Below are 26,544 nucleotides of genomic sequence, written 5' to 3' on the forward strand. Positions count from 1 at the left end.
AAGCATGGGGTTGGAAACATCATGCTTTGGGGCGTTTTTTCTGCAAAGGGACCAGGACGACTGATCCTTGTAAAGGAAAGAATGAAAGGGGCCATGTATCGTGAGATTTTGAGTGAAAACCTCCTTCCATCAGCAAGGGCACTGAAGATGAAACGTGGCTGGGTCTTTCAGCATGACAATGATCCCAAACACACCGCCCGGGCAACGAAGGAGTGGCTTTGTAAGAAGCATTTCAAGGTCCTGGAGTGGCCTAGCCAGTCTCCAGATCTTAACCCCATAGAAAATCTTTGGAGGGAGTTGAAAGTCCGTGTTGCCCAGTGACAGCCCCAAAACATCACTGCTCTAGAGGAGATCTGCATGGAGGAATGGGCCAAAATACCAGCGACAGTGTGTGAAAACCTTGTGAAGACTTACAGAAAACGTTTGACCTTTGTCATTTGCCAACAAAGGGTATATAACAAAGTATTGAGATGAACTTTTGTTATTGACCAAATACTTATTTTCCACCATAATTTGCAAATAAATTCTTTAAAAATCAGACAATATGATTTTCTGGATTTTTTTTTTTCTCATTCTGTCTCTCATAGTTGAGGTATACCTATGATGAAAATTACAGGCCTCTCTCATCTTTTTAAGTGGGAGAACTTGCACAATTGGTGACTGACTAAATACTTTTTTGCCCCACTGTATATGGTTTCACCTCTCGATATTCAATTTGGAGACTTCCTGCTTCAAAATTGCTATCGCTTTCAGACATTTCACACAACTTCTCACAACCAAAGTCCGTACATGTGTGCTTGGTTCGCAGGTAAATACAGAACTGCTCCCAGTCTGTTTGCCTTGAATGACGTCAAGACGACTGTCCCCTGGCAGTGAAAGTGTGCATAAGTGAGATGTAAACAAACCTTCAGAAATTGGGCAAAACAGTATATTTTAACCATTTTATTCAATTTTAGGGTGCAAATTAGACACTAGGAAGATTGAATTCACTTTTTGGGTTGTTCTTCTAGACAATAAAGTTGATATTCTACGTTTCACCTCCGACCATTGCCTATGACCTTTAAACCTAGTTCTCGATTGCAACCTAGCTCTAGATTGCAACCAACTTATTCTACAGTGGTGCTTGAAAGTTTGTGAAGCCTTTAGAATTTTCTATATTTCTGCATAAATATGACCTAAAACAACAACAGATTTTCACGCAAGTCCTAAAAGTAGATAAAGAGAACCCAGTTAAACAAATGAGACACAAATATTATCCTTGGTCATTTATTTATTGAGGAAAATGATCCAATATTACATATCTGTGAGTGGCAAAAGTATGTGAACCTTTGTTTTCAGTATCTGGTGTGACCCCCTTGTGCAGCAATAACTGCAACTAAACGTTTCCAATAATTGTTGATCAGTCCTGTGCACTGGCTTGGAGGAATTTTTGCCCATTCCTCCATAGAGAACAGCTTCAACTCTGGGATGTTGGTGGGTTTCCTCACATGAACTGTTCGCTTCAGGTCCTTGCTGTGTGGTGCAACAGAAACCATCTGCAGCTCAACACCTCGAAGACCAAGGAGCTGGTCATTGACTTTGGGAGGTCCAGACCAAGGTCACGACCAGTTCTGATCGAGGGAGTCGAGGTGGAGGTTGTGGATTCCTACAAGTACCTCGGGCTGTGGCTGGACAGCAAGCTGGACTGGACTTGCAACACCAATCACATACAGGAAGGGACAGAGCAGGCTATACTTCCTTAGGAGGCTGCGGTCCTTTAACATCTGCAGGAAACTCCTGTGGATGTTCTATCAGTCTGTGGTTGCCAGTGTCCTGTTTTACACCATGGTGTGCTGAGGGGGGCAGCACATCCAAGAAGGACACATCCAGGCTGGACAAACTGATCAGGCGGGCCGGCTCTGTGGTTGGCATGAAGCTGGACTCTCTGGTGACAGTGGCAGAGAAGAGGTCTGTGGACAAACTATTGAACATCATGGACGATGCCAGTCACCCTCTGCACACCATCATCAGCAACCAGAGGAGCCTGTTCAGTGACAGAATGCTCCTTTCCAAGTGCAGGACGAACAGACTCAGAAACTCCTTTGTCCCTCACGCCATCAGACTGTACAACTCCTCTCTGGGGGGGAGGAGGGGTAACAGGAGGACAGAGGACAGGAAGGAGCAGTAGCCTAGCCCAACAATAAGCAATACTGGACAATATGCAATATAATGTGCAATATAAAGTGCAATATCTTTCCTGCTCCCCCCACACACACTTACCCTAACCCCACTTCCTCTCTTCCCCATATTCTTTTATATTTGTATATGTAAATACTTAATTTATTTTAATTTATCTAGAAGTTTTCTCCGTTTCTTTTCTCTGTTTATCTGTAATGATGCTGCTGGAATCTTAATTTCCCTGAGGGAACCCTCCCAAAGGGATCAATAAAGTTTTATCTAATCTAATCTAATCTAATCTAATCTAATCTAATCTAATCTAATCTAAGCTAATCTAATCTCTCTAATCTTCCACAGCATTTCGACTGGATTAAGGTCAGGACTTTGACTTGGCCATTCCAAAACATGAACTTTATTCTTCTTTAACCACTCTTTGGTAGAACGACTTGTGTGCTTAGGGTCGTTGTCTTGCTGCATGACTCATCTTCTCTTAAGATTCAGTTCATGGACAGATGTCCTGACATTTTCCTTTCAATTTTGCTGGTATAATTCAGAATTCATTGTTCCATCAATGATGGCAATCCGTCCTGGCCCAGATGCAGCAAAACAGGCCCAAACCATGATACTACCACCACCATGTTTCACAGATGGGACAAGGTTCTGATGCTGGAATGCAGTGTTTTCCTTTCTCCAAACATAACGCTTATCATTTAAACCAAAAAGTTCTATTTTGGTCTCATCCATCTACAAAACATTTTTCCAATAGCCTTCTGGCTTGTCCACATGATCTTTAGCAAACTGCAGATGAGCAGCAATGTTCCTTTTGGAGAGCAGTGGCTTCCTCCTTGCAACCCTGCCATGCACACCATTGTTGTTCAGTGTTCTCCTGATGGTGAACTCATGAATATTAGCCAATGTGAGAGAGGCCTTCAGTTGCTTAGAAGTTACCCTGGGGTCCTTTGTGACCTCGCCGACTATTACACACCTTGCTGTTGGAGTGATCTTTGTTGGTTGACCACTCCTGGGGAGGGTAACAATGGTCTTGAATTTCCTCCATTTGTACACAATCTGTCTGACTGTGGACTGGTGGAGTCCAAACTCTTTAGAGATGGTTTTGTAACCTTTTCCAGCCTGATGAGCATCAACAAAGCTTTTTCTGAGGTCCTCAGAAATCTCCTTTGTTCATGCTATGATGCATTTCCACAAACATGTATTGTGAAGATCAGACTTTGATAGATCCCTGTTCTTTAAATAAAACAGGTTGCCCACTCACACCTGATTGTCATCTCATTGACTGAAAGCACCTGACTCTAACTTCACCTTCAAAGTAACTGCTAATCCTAGAGATTCACATACTTTTGCCATTCACAGATACGTAATATTGGATCATTTTGCCACTCACAGATATGTAATTTGGATCATGAGCTCCAAAATAAAATAATATTTCTCTGTACAAACAAAAGAGTTTTTATATGGCCTACACCTTGTGAATGGTATATCTCTGCAGGGCTTTCTAAAAGTTATAATTTAATTATTAAAATAAAAAATAAATTTGATTAAATATTATTTTGGGGTATATATTACAAAACAGCCCTTCCATTACAGGCTGTGTCCTGTATAAATCCACATACAAAAATAGGTATAAATATATCAAAGAATAAACAGATATATAATGGCATTGCATTATACCTGTGAGAGTGCAGGCACTTACTGATGTATCCGTGGAGGGAGCAGATCAGCAGACTGTCAACAAAGCCAAAACATGTGACTGAAATCAGTGTCAGTAAACTAGTGAGGGTCAGGCGATCAGCGGACAGCGTGACGTGGAAAAAACAAAGAGCAAAAATGGAGAGGAAATAGCAAAAGTTCAGGAAATGCTAGAGACAGTCAGAAAAGATACAAGGCTCGATATGGCCTTCCTCGAGGGTTAATTTAATAGCAAGGAGCTCTCTGTTCCCCACATCATAATTCCTTTCTGCTGAAGTAAATTTTTTAGAAAAAAAGGCTATGGGGTGTAGCTTCAGTTTCTCCCCAAAGCGTTGTGACAAGATGGCCCCTACCCTGGTGTTGGATGCATCTACTTCCACAATGAAAGGCTTAGTGGGGTCAGGGTGAATGCAAGCTTAAGTAGACCGAAGGCTTCCTCGGCCGCAGTGTTACTCTGTAGGTGCTTGGGGCCCTTCTTCAACAGCATGGTTAGGGGAGCTGCTAGAGAGCTGAAACCTCAAATGAACCGGTGATAAAAGGTGATTCCTAGGTTTGCGAAACCTAGGAATTGTTGGTGCTCCTTTACAGACTTGGGTGTAGGCCAGGATGTGACAGCTGCTACCTTGGAGGAGTCCATGCACACTCCTTTGGCGCTAATGATATAGCTAAGGAAGGAAATATTGTTTAGATGAAACTCACTCTTCTCGGCCTTTACATAGAGGTTGTTCTCTAACAGTCCCTTGAGAATGGTTTTGACATGTTCCTGGTGACTCTGGACATCTGAAGAGTAAATCAGGATATCATCGATATAGGTGATGACATTTGTCCAGCATGTCCCATAGCACATCATTGATGAAGCACTGGAACACGCTGGGTGCTGAAGAAAGGCCATACGGCGTGACCCGGTACTCGAAGTGCCCCACAGTTGTACTGAAGGCCGTCTTCCATTCATCACCCCTCCTTATTCAGATCAGGTTGTATGCACTTCGTAGATTGAGCTTTGAAAATATCTTAGCGGATCAAAGCTGTTCAAGAGCTGCTGGAATCAGGAAAAGAGGATAAGGATACTTTACGGTGACCTGGTTTAAGCCTCTGTAGTTGATGCAAGGCCTCAGTCCACCTTCTCATCTCTCAACAAAAAAGAAACCAGCTGATGCGGGTAACTTGGAAGGCTGGATGTATCCCTGTTTGAGAGCCTCCTGAATATATTCCTCCATGGCTGCCTGTTCCTTTTGGGACAAGGGATAAATACGACCACATGGAGGAGACATACCTGGCAGTAAGTTGATTGCGCAATCATATGGCCTGCGAGGAGGTAACCTGCAGGCCTTCCCCTTACTGAAGACTTCTGCAAGGTCTAAGTAACAATCCGGAATATTGGCTATGGAGTCGGATTGGGGGCTCTCTACGGAAGTAGAAGCTACTCTGATCTGAGGGAGAGAGAGGCAGTTCTGGAAGCATATGGGTGACCATTGAAGAATTTCCTTGTTTCACTATGGAATCAATGGATCATATAGCTGAAGCCAGGGATAGCCAAGGATGATGTCATGATCGACGGTGGTGGTTACATAGAGTAAGATGAATTCTGTGTGTAAAGCCAGTATCTGAATCTGTACTGGTTGTGTGAGAGAGGTGATGGGTCCTCCATCGATGGTCTTGATACTGAGCGCGCTGTGCAGGGGGATGGTAGGCAGGTTGAGGTTCTGCATGAGGGCACTACTGATAAAGCTCCCTTCTGCCCCTGAATCAACAAAAGCGGATAAGACATGAGTGGAGGACCCTACCCTGAGTAGGACTGGGGTGGTAAAGGATTTAGAGCTGAATTTTCCCATTGGACTTGTGGAGCTCTCTGTTGGGGTCTCTCGGGCTGGTCGTATGGGACATTGCTGGATGCTATGCTCAGGGCTCCCACAGTAGAAACATAAGCCCTCCCCCACCCCATGGGCAGCATGGTGGTGTGAGTGGTTAGCACGGTCACCTCACAACAAGAAGGTTCTGGGCTCGAGCCCAGCGGCCGGTAGGGGCCTTTCTGTGTGGAGTTTGCATGTTCTCCCCATGTCTGCGTGGGTTTCCTCCGGGTGCTCTGGTTTCCCCCATGGTCCAAAAGCATGCAGTTAGGTTAATATGGGACGGCCTTGGGCTGAGGTGCGCTTGAGTGAGGCACCTAACTCCCAACTGCTCCCCAGGTGCTGTTAGCATGACTGCCCACTGCTCTGGGTATGTGTGTGTGCTCATTGCTCACGTGTGTGTGCGCGCATGTGTGTGTTCCCTGTTTCAGATGGGTTAAATGCAGAGAGGAATTTCACAAGTGTGCGATGAATAAAGTTGTGCTTTCTTTCTTTGTTTCTTTCTTTCTTCTTGCGCCACCTAGCATGTTCAGTGCGGGTTAGATGGGTGCGTGAGACCTCCATGGGTGAGCCATCCTCCATAGACTGGGCAGATTTGGTGTTGAAGTGGATAGATGGTCGGTGCTTTAACAATTGGTCGAGTCGAATTGCTAAGTCAATGACGGAGTCCAGAGTGAAGTTCTCATCTCTACAAGCCAGCTCATTAATGATCTTTGGATGTAGGCCTTGGTGAGAGACCACTTTCAGTGCCGGATCGTTCCACCCACTGGCAGCTGCTAGTGTCCTGAATTCCAAGGCATATTCAGCAACACTTCTGGAGCCTTGGGAACTGGCGAGAAGACTCTTTCCAACCTCTATCCCTTCTGGTTCAAGATCAAACACCCTTTTAAACATGGTGAGGAATTGTTCATAGGACTTGGTTTGCTTGTGCCCCTTATTCCAAATTGTGGTGGCCCAGCGAAGTGCTTTGCCCGAGAGAGAAAATATAAATTTTGCAATCTTGTGTTCCTCCAATAAATGGAGCATGGTGGAAGAGTACATAGAACATTGCAGTAAAAAACCCTTACATGCGATGATGTCTCCAGCAAACTTCTCTGGAGTAGGGAGTTGAAGCGCTGGGCTATCACAGTATCACAGATGTGAGCTACGTCATCCATGTTGAGGTCGGCGAGCATCTGTTGATGTTCTCCTAGCAAATGCCCTTGCGTGTTTAGAGCAGTCTGTTTAGGACCCTCCGCTACATCCATTATGGTGAAGTATCCTGTGAGAGTGCAGGCACTTACTGATGTATGTGCAGAGGGAGCAGATCAGCAGACTGTCAACAAAGCCAAAACGTGTGACTGAAATCGATGTCGCTAAACTAGTGAGGGTCAGGCGATTGGTGGACAACGTGACGTGGAAAAGATAAAGAGCGAAAACAGAGAGGAAATAGCAAAAGTTCAGGAAACACTAGAGACAGCCAGAAAAGATACAAGGCTCAGTAAGTACTGAAATGTCAGGACAATACTTCGCACTGGAGTGGTGTGAATGAGCAGCTTAAATAGCGGAAGCGGTGATTAAGGAAATGTGTGACAGCTGTAGTTCAGTAGGCTGGGGACAGAGGGCACTGTATGTCATGGGAGTTGTAGTCCTGAGTGTTTGTAGTCTGCTCCTTCTCACCGGGATTACTGACAATACCCCTATATGCCCATATATACAGTGCTCAGCGTAAATGAGTACACCCCCTTTGAAAAGTTACATTTTAAACAATATCTCAATGAACACAATTTCCAAAATGTTGAAAAGACAAAGTTCAATATAACATCTGTTTTACTTATACCGTGAAAGTAAGGTTAATGATATAAACTTAGATTACACATTTTTCAGTTTTACTCAAATTAGGGTGGTGCAAAAATGAGTACACCCCACAACAAAACTACTACATCTAGTACTTTGTATGGCCTCCATGATTTTTACTGACAGCACCAAGTCTTCTAGGCATGGAATGAACAAGTTGGCGACATTTTGCAACATCAATCTTTTTCCATTCTTCAACAATGACCTCTTTTAGTGGCTGGATGGAGAGTGATGCTCAACTTGTCTCTTCATAATTCCCCAAAGAAAATAATTTATTTACACCACAAAGGTGAAGGCTACAAGAAGATCAGCAAAGCTTTACTTATCAGTCAGAATACTGTAGCAAAAGTGGTACAAAAATTTAAGAAAGATGGAACTGCAACCATCTCACAGAGACGTCCAGGTCGTCCACAGAAGTTAACACCTCGACAGGAGCGTCTTCTGATGAGAAGGGCTGAAGAAAATCGGCATGCAAGTTCACTGCAGTTATCTAAAGAAGTAGAAAGCCAAACCGGGGTGACTATTTCCTGTGACACAATACAGCATACACTGCAGAGGAATGGCATGTATGGATGCCGTCCACGAAAGAAGCCTTTCCTAAAGCCCAGGCACAAAAAATCCCGCCTGGAGTTTGCCAGGGCCCATGCTGACAAAGATGAAGACTACTGGGACTCTATACTCTGGAGTGATGAGACCAAGATAAATGTTTTTGGAACTGATGGCTTCAAAACTGTATGGCGTCACAAAGGTGAGGAATACAAAGAAAAATGCATGGTGCCTACAGTGAAACATGGTGGTGGCAGTGTCCTTATGTGGGGCTGCATGAGTGCTGCTGGTGTCGGGGAGCTGCATTTCATTGATGACATCATGAATTCACAGTTATATTGCTCTACACTGAAAGAGAAGATGCTACCATCACTCCATGCCCTTGGTCATCGTGCACTTTTCCAACATGACAATAACCCTAAACACACATCTAAGGCCACTGTTGGATTTCTGAAGAAGAACAGGGTGAAAGTGATTCAGTGGCCAAGTATGTCTCCTGATCTGAACCCAATCGAACACCTTTGGGGAATTCTGAAGAGACAAGTTGAGCATCACTGTCCATCCAGCATCCAGTCACTAAAAGAGGTCATTGTTGAAAAATGGAAAATGATTGATGTTGCAAAATGTCGCCAACTTGTTCATTCCATGCCTAGAAGACTTGGTGCTGTCATTAAAAATCATGAAGGCCATACAAAGTACTAGATGTAGTAGTTTTTGTTGTGGGGTGTACTCATTTTTGCACCACCCTAATTTGAGTAAAACTGAAAAATGTGTAATCTAAGTTTATATTATTAACCTTACTTTCACGTTGTACGTTAAACAGATGTTATATTAAACTTTGTCTTTTCAACATTTTGGAAATTGTGTTCATTGAGATATTGTTTAAAATGTAACTTTTCAAAGGGGGTGCACTCATTTACACTGAGCACTCTGTGTGTGTGTACACACACACACACACACACACACACACAGTGGGGCAAAAAAGTATTTAGTCAGTCACCAACTGTGCAAGTTCTCTCACTTAAAAAGATGAGACAGGCCTGTAATTTTCATCATAGGTATACCTCAACTATGAGAGACAAAATGAGAAAAAAAAATCCAGAAAATCACATTGTCTGTCTGATTTTTAAATAATTTATTTGCAAATTATGATGGAAAATAAGTATTTGGTCAATAACAAAAGTTCATCTCAATACTTTGTTATATACCCTTTGTTGGCAATGACAGAGGTCAAACATTTTCTGTAAGTCTTCACAAGGTTTTCACACACTGTTGCTGGTATTTTGGCCCATTCTTCCATGCAGATCTCCTCCAGAGCAGTGATGTTTTGGGGCTGTCGCTGGGCAAAACGGACTTTCAACTCCCTCCAAAGATTTTCTATGGGGTTGAGATCTGGAGACTGGCTAGGCCACTCCAGGACCTTGAAATGCTTCTTACGAAGCCACTCCTTCATTGCCCGGGCGGTGTGTTTGGGATCACCGTCATGCTGAAAGACCCAGCCACGTTTCATCCTCAATGCCCTTGCTGATGGAAGGCGGTTTTCACTCAAAATCTCATGATACATGGCCCCATTCATTCTTTCCTTTACACGGATCAGTCGTCCTGGTCCCTTTGCAGAAAAACAGCCCCAAAGCATGATGTTTCCACCCCCATGCTTCACAGTAGGTATGGTGTTCTTTGGATGCAACTCAGCATTCTTTCTCCTCCAAACACGACAAGTTGAGTTTTTATCAAAAAGTTCTATTTTGGTTTCATCTGACCATATGACATTCTCCCAGTCCTCTTCTGGATCATCCAAATGCTCTCTAGCAAACTTCAGACGGGCCTGGACATGTACTGGCTTAAGCAGGGGGACATGTCTGGCACTGCAGGATTTGAGTCCCTGGCGGCGTAGTGTGTTACTGATGGTAGCCTTTGTTACTTTGGTCCCAGCTCTCTGCAGGTCATTCACTAGGTCCCCCCATGTGGTTCTGGGATTTTTGCTCAACGTTCTTGTGATCATTTTGACCCCACGGGGTGAGATCTTGTGTGAAGCCCCAGATTGAGGGAGATTATCAGTGGTCTTGTATGTCTTCCATTTTCTAATAATTGCTCCCACAGTTGATTTCTTCACACCAAGCTGCTTACCTATTGCAGATTCAGTCTTCCCAGCCTGGTGCAGGTCTACAATTTTGTTTCTGGTGTCCTTTGACTGCTCTTTGGTCTTGGCCATAGTGGAGTTTGGAGTGTGACTGTTTGAGGTTGTGGACAGGTGTCTTTTATACTGATAATGAGTTCAAACAGGTGCCATTAATACAGGTAATGAGTGAAGAACAGAGGAACCTCTTAAAGAAGTTGTTACAGGTCTGTGAGAGCCAGAAATCTTGCTTGTTTGTAGGTGACCAAATACTTATTTTACTGAGGAATTTACCAATTAATTCATTAAAAATCCTACAATGTGATTTCCTGGATTCTTTCCCTCCATTCTGTCTCTCATAGTTGAAGTGTACCTATGATGAAAATTACAGGCCTCTCTCATCTTTTTAAGTGGGAGAACTTGCACAATTGGTGGCTGACTAAATACTTTTTTGCCCCACTGTGTGTGTGTGTGTGTGTGTGTGTGTGTGTATATATATTATATATATATATATATATATATATATATATATATATATATATATATATACACGTATATAATGTGTGTGTGTGTGTGTGTGTGTGTATATATATATATATATATATATATATATATATATATATATATATATATATAATTTATGTATGTATGTATGGGTATTATATTTATTGGGGCACCAACCATTCCACCTCAGCCAAGCAGAAAGAAACAAAAATTCCCTGTTATTTCTGTATCCTAGGACATGCGACAGCAAGAGACTTCAATGCACTGCATAACATTCACTACTACTCCTAACCATAATTTAGTTGTTTTTAAATATCATAAATGTAAAAAGTAAATGGGAAATGTAATTGTTTAACCTTCCACAGCCAGAAACAGCTGTTTCGTTTCTGCAGCAACACTGTATGTCCTGCGGGAAATGCACTGGGGACCTGTGACACAAAGTGAAGGTTTGAGTAAAAATTTATGCATCCAGGGATATGAATGCATCCTTCAAATTAAACATTATTTTCCTTCCCCAGTTCTATTCCTTTTTTGTTTGTTTATTACAGTCCACAAATCTGAAATGTAAATCCACTATCAACTTTTTATTTCATTAATTGTCAGAAACAGAGTTCAAATTTTTTACCCAGTTGAAACTTATTTATAATACATTGTCCAATCTATTTTAAGTTGTTTGGAAAATATTGCTTGGGGTGAAGACATACTGAGAAATAGAATACTCTATTCAGAAGCTGTTAATTAAATTTCTATAATACCACAACTTAGAAAACAGTTCCAGTTCCCTATGATTGTGAGTACTGAATGAGACCAAGAGATATACAGTAGTTATACTGTTTTACTCAAACTCAAAATGAAATATTCTAATATTTTGAGATCTTGGATTTCTGATTTTCATGAGCTATAAGCCATAATCATCAACATTAAAACAAACAAAGGCTTGAAATATTTCACTTTACATCTAATGAATATAGAATATATGAAAAGTTTAACTTTTGGAATTAAATTACAAAAAAAACTTTTTCATTCCAATATTTTGAGATGTACTAGTACATTGGTGTAATGGCCATGTGTCTGCAAACTTTTGACCATATAGTGTATTTTGGGGGAAAAGGACAAAAAAAAATCATTGCCAGTACAAACAAAAGTAATAACTGTGTGAGTGAGATGAACAAAACATTTTCAGGTTTGGCCCACATGTCATACCCTGAAGCTCAGGCATAGCAGTTATGTGTAGTTGGCTGATTGTTCTTAGAGCAGCTAGACCTGCCGGTAATGCCTCTGTGACCCACTGCACTCCTTTATGCCTGTTTGTCTCCGGGTCTGCAGCCTGGAATGTGGGTGATAGATCCCTATGCTGGGGACCTTGTGTTGGAGCTAGCGTGGTAGTGAGGTTCTGAGGGCTTGTGGAGTACTTCCACCTCTGGAAAGCTCTGAAAAGCATCTCAATGTGTTTTTCTCTTTCCAGACCATAGGGTAAAGGCTGGGCTGCTATAGTGGACATAACCTGAGAGAGAGAGAATAGTAACTATTAGGCTTTGGTGGTCATGTTCCTTTATGAATATTTTACTATAAGTAATTAATATAAATGGTTCAATGATTCACCAAGCATTTTAATGCCTAATTCAAACAAGTTAGAGTAGTTTATTAGCCTTTGTTAAAAGTATGAATCCCTTTACATGCCATTTATTATTTTTGACACCATTCTGAGATATTTATTTCATAATATGTACACATAGTCTGTCTGTGGGTGATAAGTGCTTGTGCAGATTGATTTAACCCCTAGAAACTTGTAGAGTTTGCGAAGTGTGCATGACATAAACTAATGGCCCTTTTCCACTACCCTTTTTCAGCTCACTTCAGCCCGACATGGCTCGCGTTTCGACTACCTCAGAACAGCACGACTCAGCTCGCTTCAGCCCTGCTTAGCACCCAAAACTCGCACGGTTTTGGAGTGGGGCTGAAGCGAGCCAAACCGAGCCGAGTGAGGCTGGGGGTGTGAGGAGACACTCCCCTGTGCACTGATTGGTGAGGAGGAGTGTCCTCACATGCCCACACACGCCCCGCGAGCACGCTGGGATCTGTAAACACCGTAAACCCGGAAGAAGAAGAATTACGAATTACGAGAATTTCTGAAGCCTTATGCGCCTCGCCTCATCTATACGCTCTTGCCAGTATCTGTTGGCGTTGTCGGTGACAACAAGCCACAGCACCAAGACCAGCAACACTAACGACTCCATGTCCTCCATGTTTATTGTTTACTATCCGGGTCGTGAGACTACCGCTTAAAAGATCACTGATGTCACTGTTTGCTCCGCTTAACGACATCACGTGACGTCCACCCACTTTCGCTAACTCCACCCAATGTGTCCACCCACTTCCAGCCAGCACGGTTCAGCACGTTTGTAGTCGAAATGCAACTCCAATAGCCCCGCTCAGCTCGACTCAGCCCAACTCAGCACGGCACGGCTCAGCCCGACTCAGCCGCATTTGTAGTGGAAAAGCGGCACTAGTGCCCTTCTTCTTCTTGTATGTCAGCTGTAGTTGACTGGTTACTGTAGATTTGTTAGCTAGCTCAGGAGAGCTACCCAGGGTGGATGTCAAGGACATAGAACAGTTCTCACACAACCATTCACAGACACTCTCACTTATGGGCAATTTAGAGTAGCCAGTTAACCTAAATGCATGTCTTGGGACGGTGGGGGAAACCCATGCAGACACAGGGAGAACATGCAAACTCCACACAGAAAGGCCCCCATTGGCCATGAGGTCTGAACCCAGAACCTTCTTGCTGTGAGGCAACAGTGCTAACCACTGCACCACCGTGCCACCCATGTAGTGCCCTGATAAGTCAGGATTTCTTTTGGAATCCCGACCCGGCCCCTCCGGTGCTAGCCCCTCTCTCTCTGGAACTACTGTTGCCAGCACCATGAGGACCACCTCATTCCATAGTTTGAGCAGATTAAGGTGGTAAATCTGCCATGGCCCATCTCTATCCATTTGCTTCACCCACTTGGGGAGTAATTTAGAGCTCAATGTGGGCAATAATACAAGAGCTTTAGCCCCTGGTGTGAATTCCCAAAGAGGGAAACCCCTGGGACTGATGTTCTTGTGCCTGCTGCAAATTCTCCTGGGTTAGATAGCTGGATGTGTGGAGTTTTGCATGCACATCAAGAACATACTGATTTTTGCTTTTACTATTAGGATGCCTCTCCTAATTTTCCCATATGATGTGTAAGACACCACAAGGCTTCTTAGATGTCATACAGGAAAACAGAACAGAATCTCCACTTCCCAGAATACATTGCAACTTACAAACTTATTTATGCAGAAAATTCTAAAGAGTTCACAAACCTTCAAGCACCACTGTGTATGTATGTATGTATGTATGTATGTATGTATGTATGTAATGTATAAAACTGTATATAGCCTCTATAGAAATAAAGTAGATACCCTAATTGACTTAACACAGGCAAAATATACGAATATGAAATGTGTGGAGTTGTGAAAAATTTACTTTGAATGTCTTTCGCCTAGGTGTATGTGAACTTTTGAACTCAAATGCACAAAAAATGCACTGCACAAATCTTTTCTAATGTTGGAGGATGTCACATTAGAGGTTTTACTATTAAATGAATGATGTTCTTGATGATGGTGGTTATTATTATTATTATTAGTAGTAGTAGTAAGTGTCGTAGTCATGACCACCTAAACTGAGACCGAGTCATGACCAAGACAAGGCCAAGACACTGAGGGGTTGAGATCAAGTCAAGAGCAAGGCAGGGCGAGACCGAGTCAAGACCAGGACCAGACCAGTGTGTGTGAAGGTGGTGGGGAGGGATGACAGCCGTTAACTGTAAGAACATTTTCAAATTAGCAGTCATGTTATTGGTTGCATTTGAAGCAGGAAATTTTATATCCAATCACAGTAATGACATTAACAAAAAAAATCAGACAATGCAAAAGCAATTTAGTGAAATCCCTGCAGTTTTGGTCTTGAAATAAAATTCCCAGTTCTCTGTGTCTGAGACCAAGACAAGACTGAATAAAAATTCAGTCAATTCTGAGACAAGACCGAGACCTTCAAAAAGTTGTCTTGAGACCGGTCTCAAGTACGACAACCGGGGTGCCGCTAGAAATCTTGGGCCCTATGGAAGATTACAATTTAGGGCCCCCCCGGTAAAATTTTCAAGCGCAAGCAACTGAATTTGAAGTCTGTTTTTGGCTGGCACTTCTACTTTACTATGCATGTGATCAGCTGCCTAGCAAGTTTAGGTGATACAATTATTTGGTATATGAACATTTTAAATGCAGAACTGTCAGAATTAGACTGAATAGACTGTTGCCGGTTTAACAGCATCAATTCTTGCACTCCAGCGAGTGTCAGACAAGCTGTGGAGAGAGCAGCTGGTAGTTTCTTTGTATATGGCCCATCGTTCTGGACTGGCACTTACAAATTTGTAAAGACAATTGATGAAGCCAAAAAAAGCTGACACTTCCTCACTTGATCCTGCAGTGTGTACCCCAGCGAGATTTAACACATGAACATTTTGACTGAATGAACTCCATACTAAGTTACCTAAGAATAGTTGCTCATAAAAAAAGAAATGTCTTTTCATTTTAATGCAAGTCTTAATAGTCTAATGCTGTTTCCTGTAGCCTAGCAATTAAAATAGTTTTTAACCCTAAATCCTGGATTGTATTGCTCACCTCCTTCTGCTAGGATTTGGGTTGAGGGCTGGGGTCCTATTCTTGAGGCTGAATCTGTGTATGTTGAGGGCACCTCATTAGTTTTGAAACCAGTTATTAGCACCAGTATCATGTAGGCTAGCCTAATATTACCTCACATATTAGCCCAGTAGGCTAGTTTATTGCACAAGTTTAGCTAGTTCCGTGCAGAACTTCTACATTACATTCATCTGATCTTCCATGGCAATAAACGTGAAGTATTTTAAATAAAATAGCACTGCACTGCTTATTGAAAAGTGTTGTCTTGATATTCCAACTCGGTTAAAATTAAATCTGCTAGCCTATCATTAGCTAGCATGTTGTAATGGCATCGAGTGTCAGTGAATAATAGGCGAGCTTTCTCTGGGAAAAACTGAGTCACCAATTGTCGACCCTTTTTCTCCCTTTCAGCTTTCTGCTGCTTCTCCTTCCGTTTTGATATCCAGACTTCATAATTTATCTCACCACCATGACTCCTGCTTAGCAACTTCTAGAATGTTCACCTCTGTTGCGCACGGAGAGAAACCGCCAGCTGATGTGAGCTGCGCTAATAGCGGCGCTGTGCACACACGGAGCTACACATTTCACTGTCCCTGCCCACAATCAGACTGTACCATTACTAAAAAGGGAGGAGGGGTGAAATGACAATATCATAAATAATTCAAGGAAAATGTGATAGCAAATCATAACCATGTATAATTTGCATAATTTAACAGATGAAATGAAATATTTTATTTCAAAAACTTACACAAGGCAATACTATTAAAATAATATTAATATCCCTCACAGGCCCCCCTGTCAGTGCCAGGCCCTTAGAATCGTCCTAACTTTCCCCCCTAGCGGCGCCCCTGACGACAACACTACTATTAGTGTTGTAGTGTGAGGATAACTACTAAGGCTACGTTTACATTAGACCGTATCTGTCTCGTTTTCTTCGCGGATGCACTGTCCGTTTACATTAAACCCCCTGGAAACACCAGGAAACGGGAATCCGCCAGCGTCCACGTATTCAATCCAGATCGTGTCAGCTCCGGTGCTGTGTAAACATTCAGAATACGCGGCTACGCTGTGCTGAGCTCTAGCTGGCGTCTCATTGGACAACGTCACTGTGACATCCACCTTCCTGATTTGCTGGCGTTGGTCATGTGACGCGACTGCTGAAAAACGGCGCGGACTTCCGCCTTGTATCACCTTTCATTAAAGAGTATAAAAGTATGAAAATACTGCAAATACTGATGCAAATACTGCCCATTGTGTAGTTATGATTGTCTTTAGGCTTGCCATCCTTCCACTTGCAAGTGGTAATTGATATGCGCTGGGATCACACACACAGCGGCTCAGTCCCGAATTGTGGCTTGTTCACTTCACTCGCGCGCTGTGTGAGCTGCGCAGGGCCGGAGTGCGCACCCTCCAGAGGGCACTCGCTGTTCAGGGCGGAGTGATTTGGAGCGCAGGATGCCTGCGGAGCCGAGCGTATCCGTGTATTAGGCTTGCCATCCTCCTACTTGCAAGTGGTGAGCCTTGCGCATGCCCTAAATGCACTGGGATCATGTTACGCGCCGTCTGAAATGCACTGGGATCATGTTACGCGCCGTCTAAAGTCATGTGATTAGCGTATCCGCGTATTGGCGTTGCTGTGTGCACGACTAACGGTTTTAGTGTAAACGCGAATCGTTTTAAGAATGTTAATCTGATGATCTGCTGATTCGACGTAATGTAAACCTAGCCTAAGTTATCCTCACACTGGGGAAGTGTATTTATCTACTTTATATTAAAGCATGGAATTCATCTAATCAACTGAAGTGTTGGCCCACATTTAAAAAAAAAAATCATGAAGCCTCATTGCAATGAAGTATACTGTAAAACTTCTACACTTTTTAAAAGTCCCATATGTCAGTTAAATGAATGAATGTCCTCAGACTACATGGTAAACAGGTCTGTAAATTCAGGACTATTCTGAAACATTAATGTATAACTTTTACACCTTTAGCCAATATTTACAAGCTAGCATATCTGATGAATACATGATAATGGAATGGATGCTTCATCTGGGGCGTCTTAAAGCTTCCTGAATTTGCAGTTAATAAAGAATAAACCAATATCTTGCTTAATAAGAATAAAAAATAGCCTCCCATAATAACAAATGCGATCATAGAGCAGTCATATAATACATTAAACTGCTGACACCTGATGAGTTTTTACTTAAAGTTTTACCCACTTTATTATATATAAAGCTATCCAATTTCTTAAAGGCATAACAGCTCAAAATCTCTCTTTAGACAAAGTGACTAATTTCTGAGATAAATATCTTTAGTAATCAACAGAATCAATAAAGCAGTTAAATGTTATTGTGAGTGGTGATCCTTTCCTGTGGGTTTTATTGATAAATATAAATGCAAATTTCAGAAAGCTTATCTTTACCTTTTTTTTTGCTGATTGTGGAGTTTCTAGAAAATCCTTAAAAATTGCAGGTTTTGTGTGTGAGAATGTGAGCACACAGTTTAGTTTAGTTCTTCTACTTCTTACACCACCCTTCTGACCCCCTCCCAAAGTCCAGGATATGGTCTTTATGGCACACCACTCAGCCATATAATTCAGATCCTCCTCAAGGCACACACACACACACACACACACACACACACACACACACACACACACACACACACAATTCCTGTGACCACCACTATTGTGATAGAGCCATAGATGCATCTGATTATTACTAGGAAAAAGATGGTTTACTTTGTTAAGAAGTTGAGAAGTGAATCATCCTAGACAGTAACTCAACTCCTTATTAGAACCACAAATTCCAGCAATATCACCAGAAAAGCGTTTCAGTCTAAACAGGGATTTTTGTGGTCCAGTCATGATACAATACAGCAATATAGTACAAAATAATCAGTAAAGATGACTCAAAATTAATTTAGAGCATGCATAAAACACCTCTTTTCTATAATTAAGAAACTGTAGTAAGCATTTCTCTCATGCTGATGGAGTTAAGTCCAAGACGAATATAATAGTAAGCCAACCACAAGTTAGTCAATGCTGGCCTGTTATGTTTGCAGTAAATATCTGAGGGAGATATTTTTTAGGGTCTCCAGAAAATGGAAGTGCTGGAGCTTGGTTAAAATGTCCCATTAGAAAAATTCCAATGGTGCATAGTGTAAACAACAACGCCATGGTAATGAAGCAGAGTCTGTCAATCACTCGGGCAACCAGGAACCACTTTTCATTCTCCTGCAGAAAGAACAAATAAGAGAAAATCCATGTTACAAACAGAAATTTCCTTATTCAAAGACAAACATTTACACTGCTTGTCCCTTGTCGCTTCGCTCCATTTAAACACATTCAACACATTCATTTCAATCAGTTATACACTGTTTTTTTCCCCTCTAAGCAGTCTTTAGGATTTCGGCTTATGAAATGTTCACATTAAACCTGGCATTTTGCCCTAAAGCAGTCAGGATGCTATGATTACCATGTAATTAAATCTATGGAGTGCTCTTAATCTTTATTGTGATTGCTTTTTTAACTGGTATAGTGTATTAAACAAAAAGGTTGAAAAGTTTAACTGTACTAATTAGGGAGTAATGAAGTTTTAGTCTTTTTTATGAATGTTGTCTATACTTAAATTCTATAGTAGTATTTGTTTCTAAATTCCTCATATAATCATAATGTTGTTCTGCTGTAGCATAAAATTCAAATATCATACAAATTAAATCCTATAAGTTTACAAAATTATCTTTTTTCTTGTATTATATCTTTATTTTATTATGGTGTCACAGTCACTGTGCTCACTTTTTGGAAGTCATTGTATTGTTTGGTGTTCTCAGCGATGTGTTTGCAGGATGTTACACACTGCTGCAACTCTGGTGATGCCATGGCCAGACTCCAAGTCAAATCCTGGTCTCCATCCAGGTGGGTCCCTGGGTATCATCAGTGACAAAATGCTTCATTTAACACTACAGTAGATAAGTTATATAAAATATAAAACATAAGTTAGATGGTATAATCTATGAATACTATGAAAGTTTAATTCCAGTTGATACAACACACTCAGTTAATCAGTGTTTCAAGTAATGAAACAGTAATTTTCAACCTATTTTTTATTTACTGCATGTGTAGCACATTACTTTCAACACATTTCCTTGTATGCTAAATAAGACAGAAAAAAAACAGCTGACTCGATATTTATAAATTGTAAATATCTTGAGTCAGCTGGGTTTTTTTCTGTCTTATTATAATATAATGCAAATCCATGGGCAGTCATTGAGTCAGTCATTAAAGGTTTCTGTGAAACACATATTGTCAGAGTGCATTCATGACTTAATCAGAGCTGTATAATTTGCCCCTTTCAGAGATAAAGCTTTTTTTTTTTTCCACAATTTGTCATCATGTGTCAAGGGCTTCTGTCTGATGGTGCATGGACACATAGACACATTAAAAGTTAGTAGGCCTGGGTGTAAGTGTGCTTTCTTCTGCATGATTCCCTCTCCCCTTCACATCTTTTTATTTGCTCTTCCCTCTCTGGCCAGTGCCTAAATAGGTGGAACCATCTGTCAATCATCATTACCTATTAGACATAAACTGACCAGTGGTAACTGTTGTCAGGGTCACACAGGAAGACTCATGCATACCATACAAGTAACCTATTAATTAACCTGACCTGACGGAGGAATTATGCATGACACACTCATTGCGGGATGTTCATACAAAACAAGGGTTTTATTTGCTGCATGCACACGTTTTTTATATCAACACGTCACGTGTTTATCACAATACATATCATTGGCCCATTTGTTATACTCTCCAAAGTCAAAATAAAAGTCCTTCCTAATGCTGTACAATTGAGGGCACTTTTTTTATACGTCAACACCCCCACTTGCACTCACATTGTTAACATCATAACTCAAAATTAAAGGTTCTTACCATATATCACATAATTCATACAGTTACTCTCCAAACATAAACTTTTCAAACTTCTTCAACTTAAACTTTGTTGCAGGCTTTGTCATCACATCTATCTATCTATCTATCTATCTATCTATCTATCTATCTATCTATCTATCTATCTATCTATCTATCTATCTATCTATCTATCAGGACGTAGCATCCCTGACAGCCTCCCAGAATCGTTCTCTATCCAGAGCCAATCTGCCTGCTTCCACTATTGTTCTGTTTACAACCTAGACAGAATCCATGAAAATGACAAAATATATTGAGATGGGTACTAGCAGTGAACCCCCCCCCATGGTTGCAAAGTGCCTCCAGAGCTGCTGGGGAAGAACCAAGAATTGGCATAAATACTGTACTTCCTGGGGTGGCACGGTGGTGTAGTGGTTAGCGCTGTTGCCTCACAGCAAGAAGGTCCGGGTTCGAGCCCCATGGCCGGCGAGGGCCTTTCTGTGCGGAGTTTGCATGTTCTCCCTGTGTCCGTGTGGGTTTCCTCTGGGCGCTCCGGTTTCCCCCACAGTCCAAAGACATGCAGGTTAGGTTAACTGGTGACTCTAAATTGACCGTAGGTGTGAATGTGAGTGTGAATGGTTGTCTGTGTCTATGTGTCAGCCCTGTGATGACCTGGCGACTTGTCCAGGGTGTACCCCGCCTTTCGCCCGTAGTCAGCTGGGATAGGCTCCAGCTTGCCTGCGACCCTATAGAACAGGATAAAGCGGCTAGAGATAATGAGATGAGATGAGACTGTGACACATAATATCCATTAAAAAACATATTCAAAAAACATTTGTTTTCTTGCTAATCAGCATGCATTGCCTGAATCCCTTTGTTGGCACAGCACAAGGTTTGAGTCTAACACAGCCTGTGTAGCCCAATCACAGGGGCTGCAGATTCCTTTCAAAGCAATTGGGTTCAAAATGGTCCTTGCAAACAATAGAATTTCTACCAAAGGAGAGTGTTTCTAAAGTGTGACCTGTTCATTTACGTTGCTCAGTTGTTGGCAATGGAACACAGAAAAAATGCTTTCCCTTATTAGTCAAAATGCATTTGTGCAAAATGTGTAGCATTTCTAGCCTATGTTTATTTTTCACTGTGGGTGTCTTTTAAAGCCAAAACTCCACCCTTTAGCCAGGTCTCTGTGTTACTGCTGACATGTATAAAAGAAATGTGCCCTCAACTGCACAGCATTAGGAAGGACTTTTATTTTGACTTTGGAGAGTATAACAAATGGGCCAATGATATATATTGTAATAAACAAGTGATGTGTTGATATAAAAACTGTGTGCACACAGCAAATAAAACCCTTGTTTTGTATGAACATCCTACAACAAGTGTGTCGTGCATAATTCCTCTGTCAGGTCAGGTTAATTAATAGGTTACTTGTAAGGTACACACGAGTCTTCTTGTGTGACTATGACAACAGGTTATGGGTACAGAGTTACCCAGAGATAACCACCGATAGTAATATTGAACGTTATGGTAAATTACCATGAGTGTCCATGAGCTAGCATGAGCAATGCAGGAAGAGCTGAGGTGGCTAAAAGCAGCGATAGAAAGACCATGGATAGAGCGAGCAGCAGCCACTGGTCTCAACTAGTTTTCGACAGAGATAAAAATAATTATGAACTGTGGGAAACAAAATTCTTAGGGCATCAAAGATTACAAGGATTGAGGGATACTATTCTTGTGGAGCCTACTGATAACAGTGAACGAGCAGTAGATGGGGCAAGAAACGCCGAGGCATATGCAGAGCTAATACAGCTCCTGGATGATAAAAGTTTGTCACTGGTTATGCAAGAAGCAGCTGAGAATGGTCAGAAAGTGTTGCAGATTTTAAGGGACTATAATGTGGGTAAACGAAAGCCGCGGATAGTTAGCCTTTATACCGAGCTGACCTCAGTGCAGAAGTTAAATAGTGAAAGCATTACAGAATATGTTATACATACAGAGACTGTGATAACAGCTTTGAGAAATGCTGGTGAAACGTTGAGTGATGGGGTGCTTGTGGCGATGGTTTTGAAAGGACTGCTTGAATCATTCAAGCCATTTACTATTCATGTAACCCAGAGTGATGTGACCATGCCTTTTGCTGAATTTAAAACAAAGTTACAAAGCTACGAGGACACTGAGAAAATGCGCTCTACAGCCACCGACGACAATGTCATGAAGGTGCGAGTGCAGCCGAGTGCGAGACCCTCCACAGCGAATGCAAGTGACCGGGGAGCCGAGGTGAATGCGGACATAAGGTGCTTCAAGTGTGGGCAGAAAGAACATAAAGCAAGAGCCTGTCCATGCAAACAGTGGCACAGTCACTGTAAAAGCAACATGTACTGGAACACCACCTGCAGAAAGAAACAGTGCAGAAATGATGCACAACAAGCTTTAGAGGGGCCGAGCAACAAGGCGTATGTGCTCCTGACAAGCGACAGAGAAGTAAAACCAGCCAGGGCCTCCCAGCTAGGCCATGATGTCAAAGAGAGAGGTCTGATGGTGGAAACAGGGGCAACTTTGCATATCATCACGGATATTGCAAAGTTCAAGAAATTCGATAAGAGTTTCCAGGCTGAGACACACTGTGTAGAGTTGGCTGATGGCACAAGGAGCAACAGGATTGTGGAATGCAGAGAAGATGCGGAGGTGTGCTTGATCGACAGTGAGGGATGACGCCACAACACGACACTGAGGCAAGGATTGTACATCCCTTCATACCCGCAGTACATCTTTTCTGTGAAGGCAGCTACAGCGAGTGGAGTTACCATGATCTTCAAGGAGAAGAAAGGCATGCTACAGAACAGAGACTATACAACATTCCATATTCATGAATATAACAGACTTTACTACTTACAGACTGTAAATGGTGAGCGTGATGACCAGTGTAATGGGCGTTATGACACGCAGACAATGGCATGAGATTCTAGGCCATTGTAACTATGATGATGTGCACAAATTGCAGAATGTAGTTGATGGCATGACCATAAAGGGAAAAGTAGATAAGTCTACCTTACATTGTGAAGTGTGCACTCAGGGAAAATTCATTCAGACTAGAAACAGGGAGCCTGATGCCAGAGCTAGAGTAGCTCTACAGTTAGTATACACAGATCTAGCAGGGCCAATAGACCCAGAGTCCAGAGATGGATATAAGTGGGCCTTATCATTCATGATTATTCCAGTGCAGTGTTCATGTACTTTCTAAGTAATAAGAATGACACAGTACAAGCAACTGAGAAATTTCTAGCTGACATAGCCCTATGTGGGAAAATTAAATGTATCAGATCTGACAATGGTGCAGAGTTCATGGGGAGAGATTACCAGGCATTACTCAGCAGAAATGGAATTAGGCACAAGACTTCAGCACCGCATTCACCACACCAGAATCGGACTGCAGAGTGAAATTGGAGAACCTTGTTTGAAATGACTACAGTAGTGCTTGAAAGTTTGTGAACCCTTTAGATTTTTCTATATTTCAGCATAAATATGACCTAAAACATCATCAGATTTTCACGCAAGTCCTAAAAGTAGATAAAGAGAACCCAGTTAAACAAATGAGACAAAAATATTATACTTGATCATTTATTTATTGAGGAAAATGATCCAATATTACATAACTGTGAGTGGCAAAAGTATGTGAACCTTCAGTATCTGGTGTGACCCCCTTGTGCAGCAATAACTGCAAATAAACATTTCCGGTAACTGTTGATCAGTCCTGCACACCGGCTTGGAGGAATTTTAGCCCATTCCTCTGTACAGAACAGCTTCAACTCTGGGATGTTGGTGGGTTTCCTCACATGAACTGCTCGCTTCAGGTCCTTCCACAACATTTCAATTGGATTAAGTTCAGGACTTTGACTTGGCCATTCCAAAACATGAACTTTATTCTTCTTTAACCATTCTTTGGTAGAATGACTTGTGTGCTTAGGGTTGTTGTCTTGCTGCATGACCCAACTTCTCTTGAGATTCAGTTCATGGACAGATGTCCTGACATTTTCCTTTAGGATTTGCTGGTATAATTCAGAATTCATTGTTCCATCAATGATGGCAAGTTGTCCTGGCCCAGATGCAGCAAAACAGGCCCAAACCATGATACTACTACCACCACCATGTTTCACAGATGGGATAAGGTTCTTATGCTGGAATGCAGTGTTTTCCTTTCTCCAAACATAACGCTTCTCATTTAAACCAAAAAGTTCTATTTTGTTCTCATCCGTCCACAAAACATTTTTCCAATAGCCTTCTGGCTTGTCCACGTCATCTTTAGCAAACTGCAGACAAGCAGCAATGTTGTTTTTGGAGAGCAGTGGCTTTCTCCTTGCAACCCTGCCATGCACACCATTGTTGTTCAGTGTTCTCCTGATGGTGGACTCATGAACATTAACATTAGCCAATGTGAGAGAGGCCTTCAGTTGCTTAGAAGTTACCCTGGGGTCCTTTGTGACCTCGCCAACTATTACACGCCTTGCTGTTGGAGTGATCTTTGTTGGTCGACCACTCCTGGGGAGGGTAGCAATGGTCTTGAATTTCCTCCATTTGTACACAATCTGTCTGACTGTGGATTGGTGAAGTCCAAACTCTTTAGAGGTGGTTTTGCAACCATTTCCTGCCTGATGAGCATCAACAATGCTTTTTCTGAGGTCCTCAGAAATCTCCTTTGTTCGTGCCATGATACACTTCCACAAAAATGTGTTGTGAAGATCAGACTTTGATAGATCCTGGTTCTTTAAATAAAACAGGGTGCCCACTCACACCTGATTGTCATCCCATTGATTTAAAACACCTGACTCTAATTTCACCTTTAAATTAACTGCTAGTCCTTGAGGTTCACATATTTTTGCCACTCACAGATATGTAATATTGGATCATTTTCCTTAATAAATAAATGACCAAGTATAATATTTTTGTCTCATTTGTTTAACTGGGTTCTCTTTATCTACTTTTAGGACTTGTGTGAAAATCTGATGATGTTTTAGGTCATATTTATGCAGAAATATAGAAAAATCTAAAGGGTTCACAAACTTTCAAGCACCACTGTAGGTGTATGTTAATTGAGAGTGAGCTACCTAAGAGTTTGTGGACCTATGTGGTACAGACTGCAGCTACAGTGAGGAACAGGTGCTTCAACAACCGTACGAGGCAGACACCTTAATTTATGCTGACAGGAAAACAGCCTAACATCTCCAGAATACAGAAGTTTGGTCAGTGTGTTATGTTTACAAGCAAGAAAAAAAGGAAACTTGACTCAAGATGTGATAAGGGGATCTTTATCGGGTATGACAAGAATAGCCCAGCCTACATGGTTTACTATCCAGACAGTGGAAAAGTGGAGAAGCACAGATTGGTGAAGTTTGTGTTAAAGACAAGAGTAGAACAACAGACGCAGACTGACACCAGATGACGACGACTTTGAGGTGCAGAATAGGGCTAACAGAGCCAGACAGAATACTGATGTGTATGAAGGACGCACTAAGAACTAGAGTCCAGTAAAAGAAGCTGAGGTAAGCAGACAGTTGCAGTCAGTTCAGACTGGCCACGAGCCTAAGTGATACCCTTCTAGAGAGAGGAAGAAGCCAAGTTTTTTGAGTGAATATGTTACTGATGGTAAGAAAGATCAGATTTTGATGAATGTAGATTACTGTTACAGACTGATGTGCAATGTACCCCTAACATTCAGGAAAGCAGTGACCTCAACTGTGCAATGACAAAAAGATTCAATGGACGAAGAGATGCAATCATTAAATGAGAATGAAACATTTACCCTGACAAGCTTATCTGAAGGAAATAAGCTTCCTCCGGGTGCTCCGGTTTCCCCCACAGTCCAAAGACATGCAGGTTAGGTTAACTGGTGACTCTAAATTGACCGCAGGTGTGAATGTGAGTGTGAATGGTTGTCTGTGTCTATGTGTCAGCCCTGTGATGACCTGGCGACTTGTCCAGGGTGTACCCCGCCTTTCGCCCGTAGTCAGCTGGGATAGGCTCCAGCTTGCCTGCGACCCTATAGAACAGGATAAAGCGGCTAGAGATAATGAGATGAGATGAGATTTTCTCCTACTGCTAACTTGACTAGTATCAGATTGTTGATGCAAAAAGCAGCACAGGAAAATCTAATTTTGCATTAGATGGATGTAAAAACAGCCTATCTACATGCACCAATAGGTTGTGAGA

At 41.9% G+C, this 26,544-nt stretch overlaps 1 protein-coding gene across 1 annotated transcript in view; it reads right to left on the reverse strand.

Moving 5' to 3' along the window:
* Positions 1–12,214, reverse strand: part of LOC132871196 (phospholipid scramblase 3) — a 33,347-nt gene extending 21,133 nt beyond the window's left edge. The window contains exons 1-2 of the mRNA XM_060905302.1: positions 11,917–12,214; positions 11,070–11,141 (exon numbers count right to left, since the gene is read on the reverse strand). Coding sequence (XP_060761285.1) covers positions 11,070–11,141; positions 11,917–12,214 — 370 coding nt within the window. The remainder of the gene's footprint in view (positions 1–11,069; positions 11,142–11,916) is intronic.
* Between the last annotated feature and the right edge of the window lie 14,330 nt (positions 12,215–26,544).

This window comes from Neoarius graeffei, chromosome 23, assembly GCF_027579695.1.
Source record: "Neoarius graeffei isolate fNeoGra1 chromosome 23, fNeoGra1.pri, whole genome shotgun sequence".
NCBI lineage: Eukaryota > Metazoa > Chordata > Actinopteri > Siluriformes > Ariidae > Neoarius > Neoarius graeffei.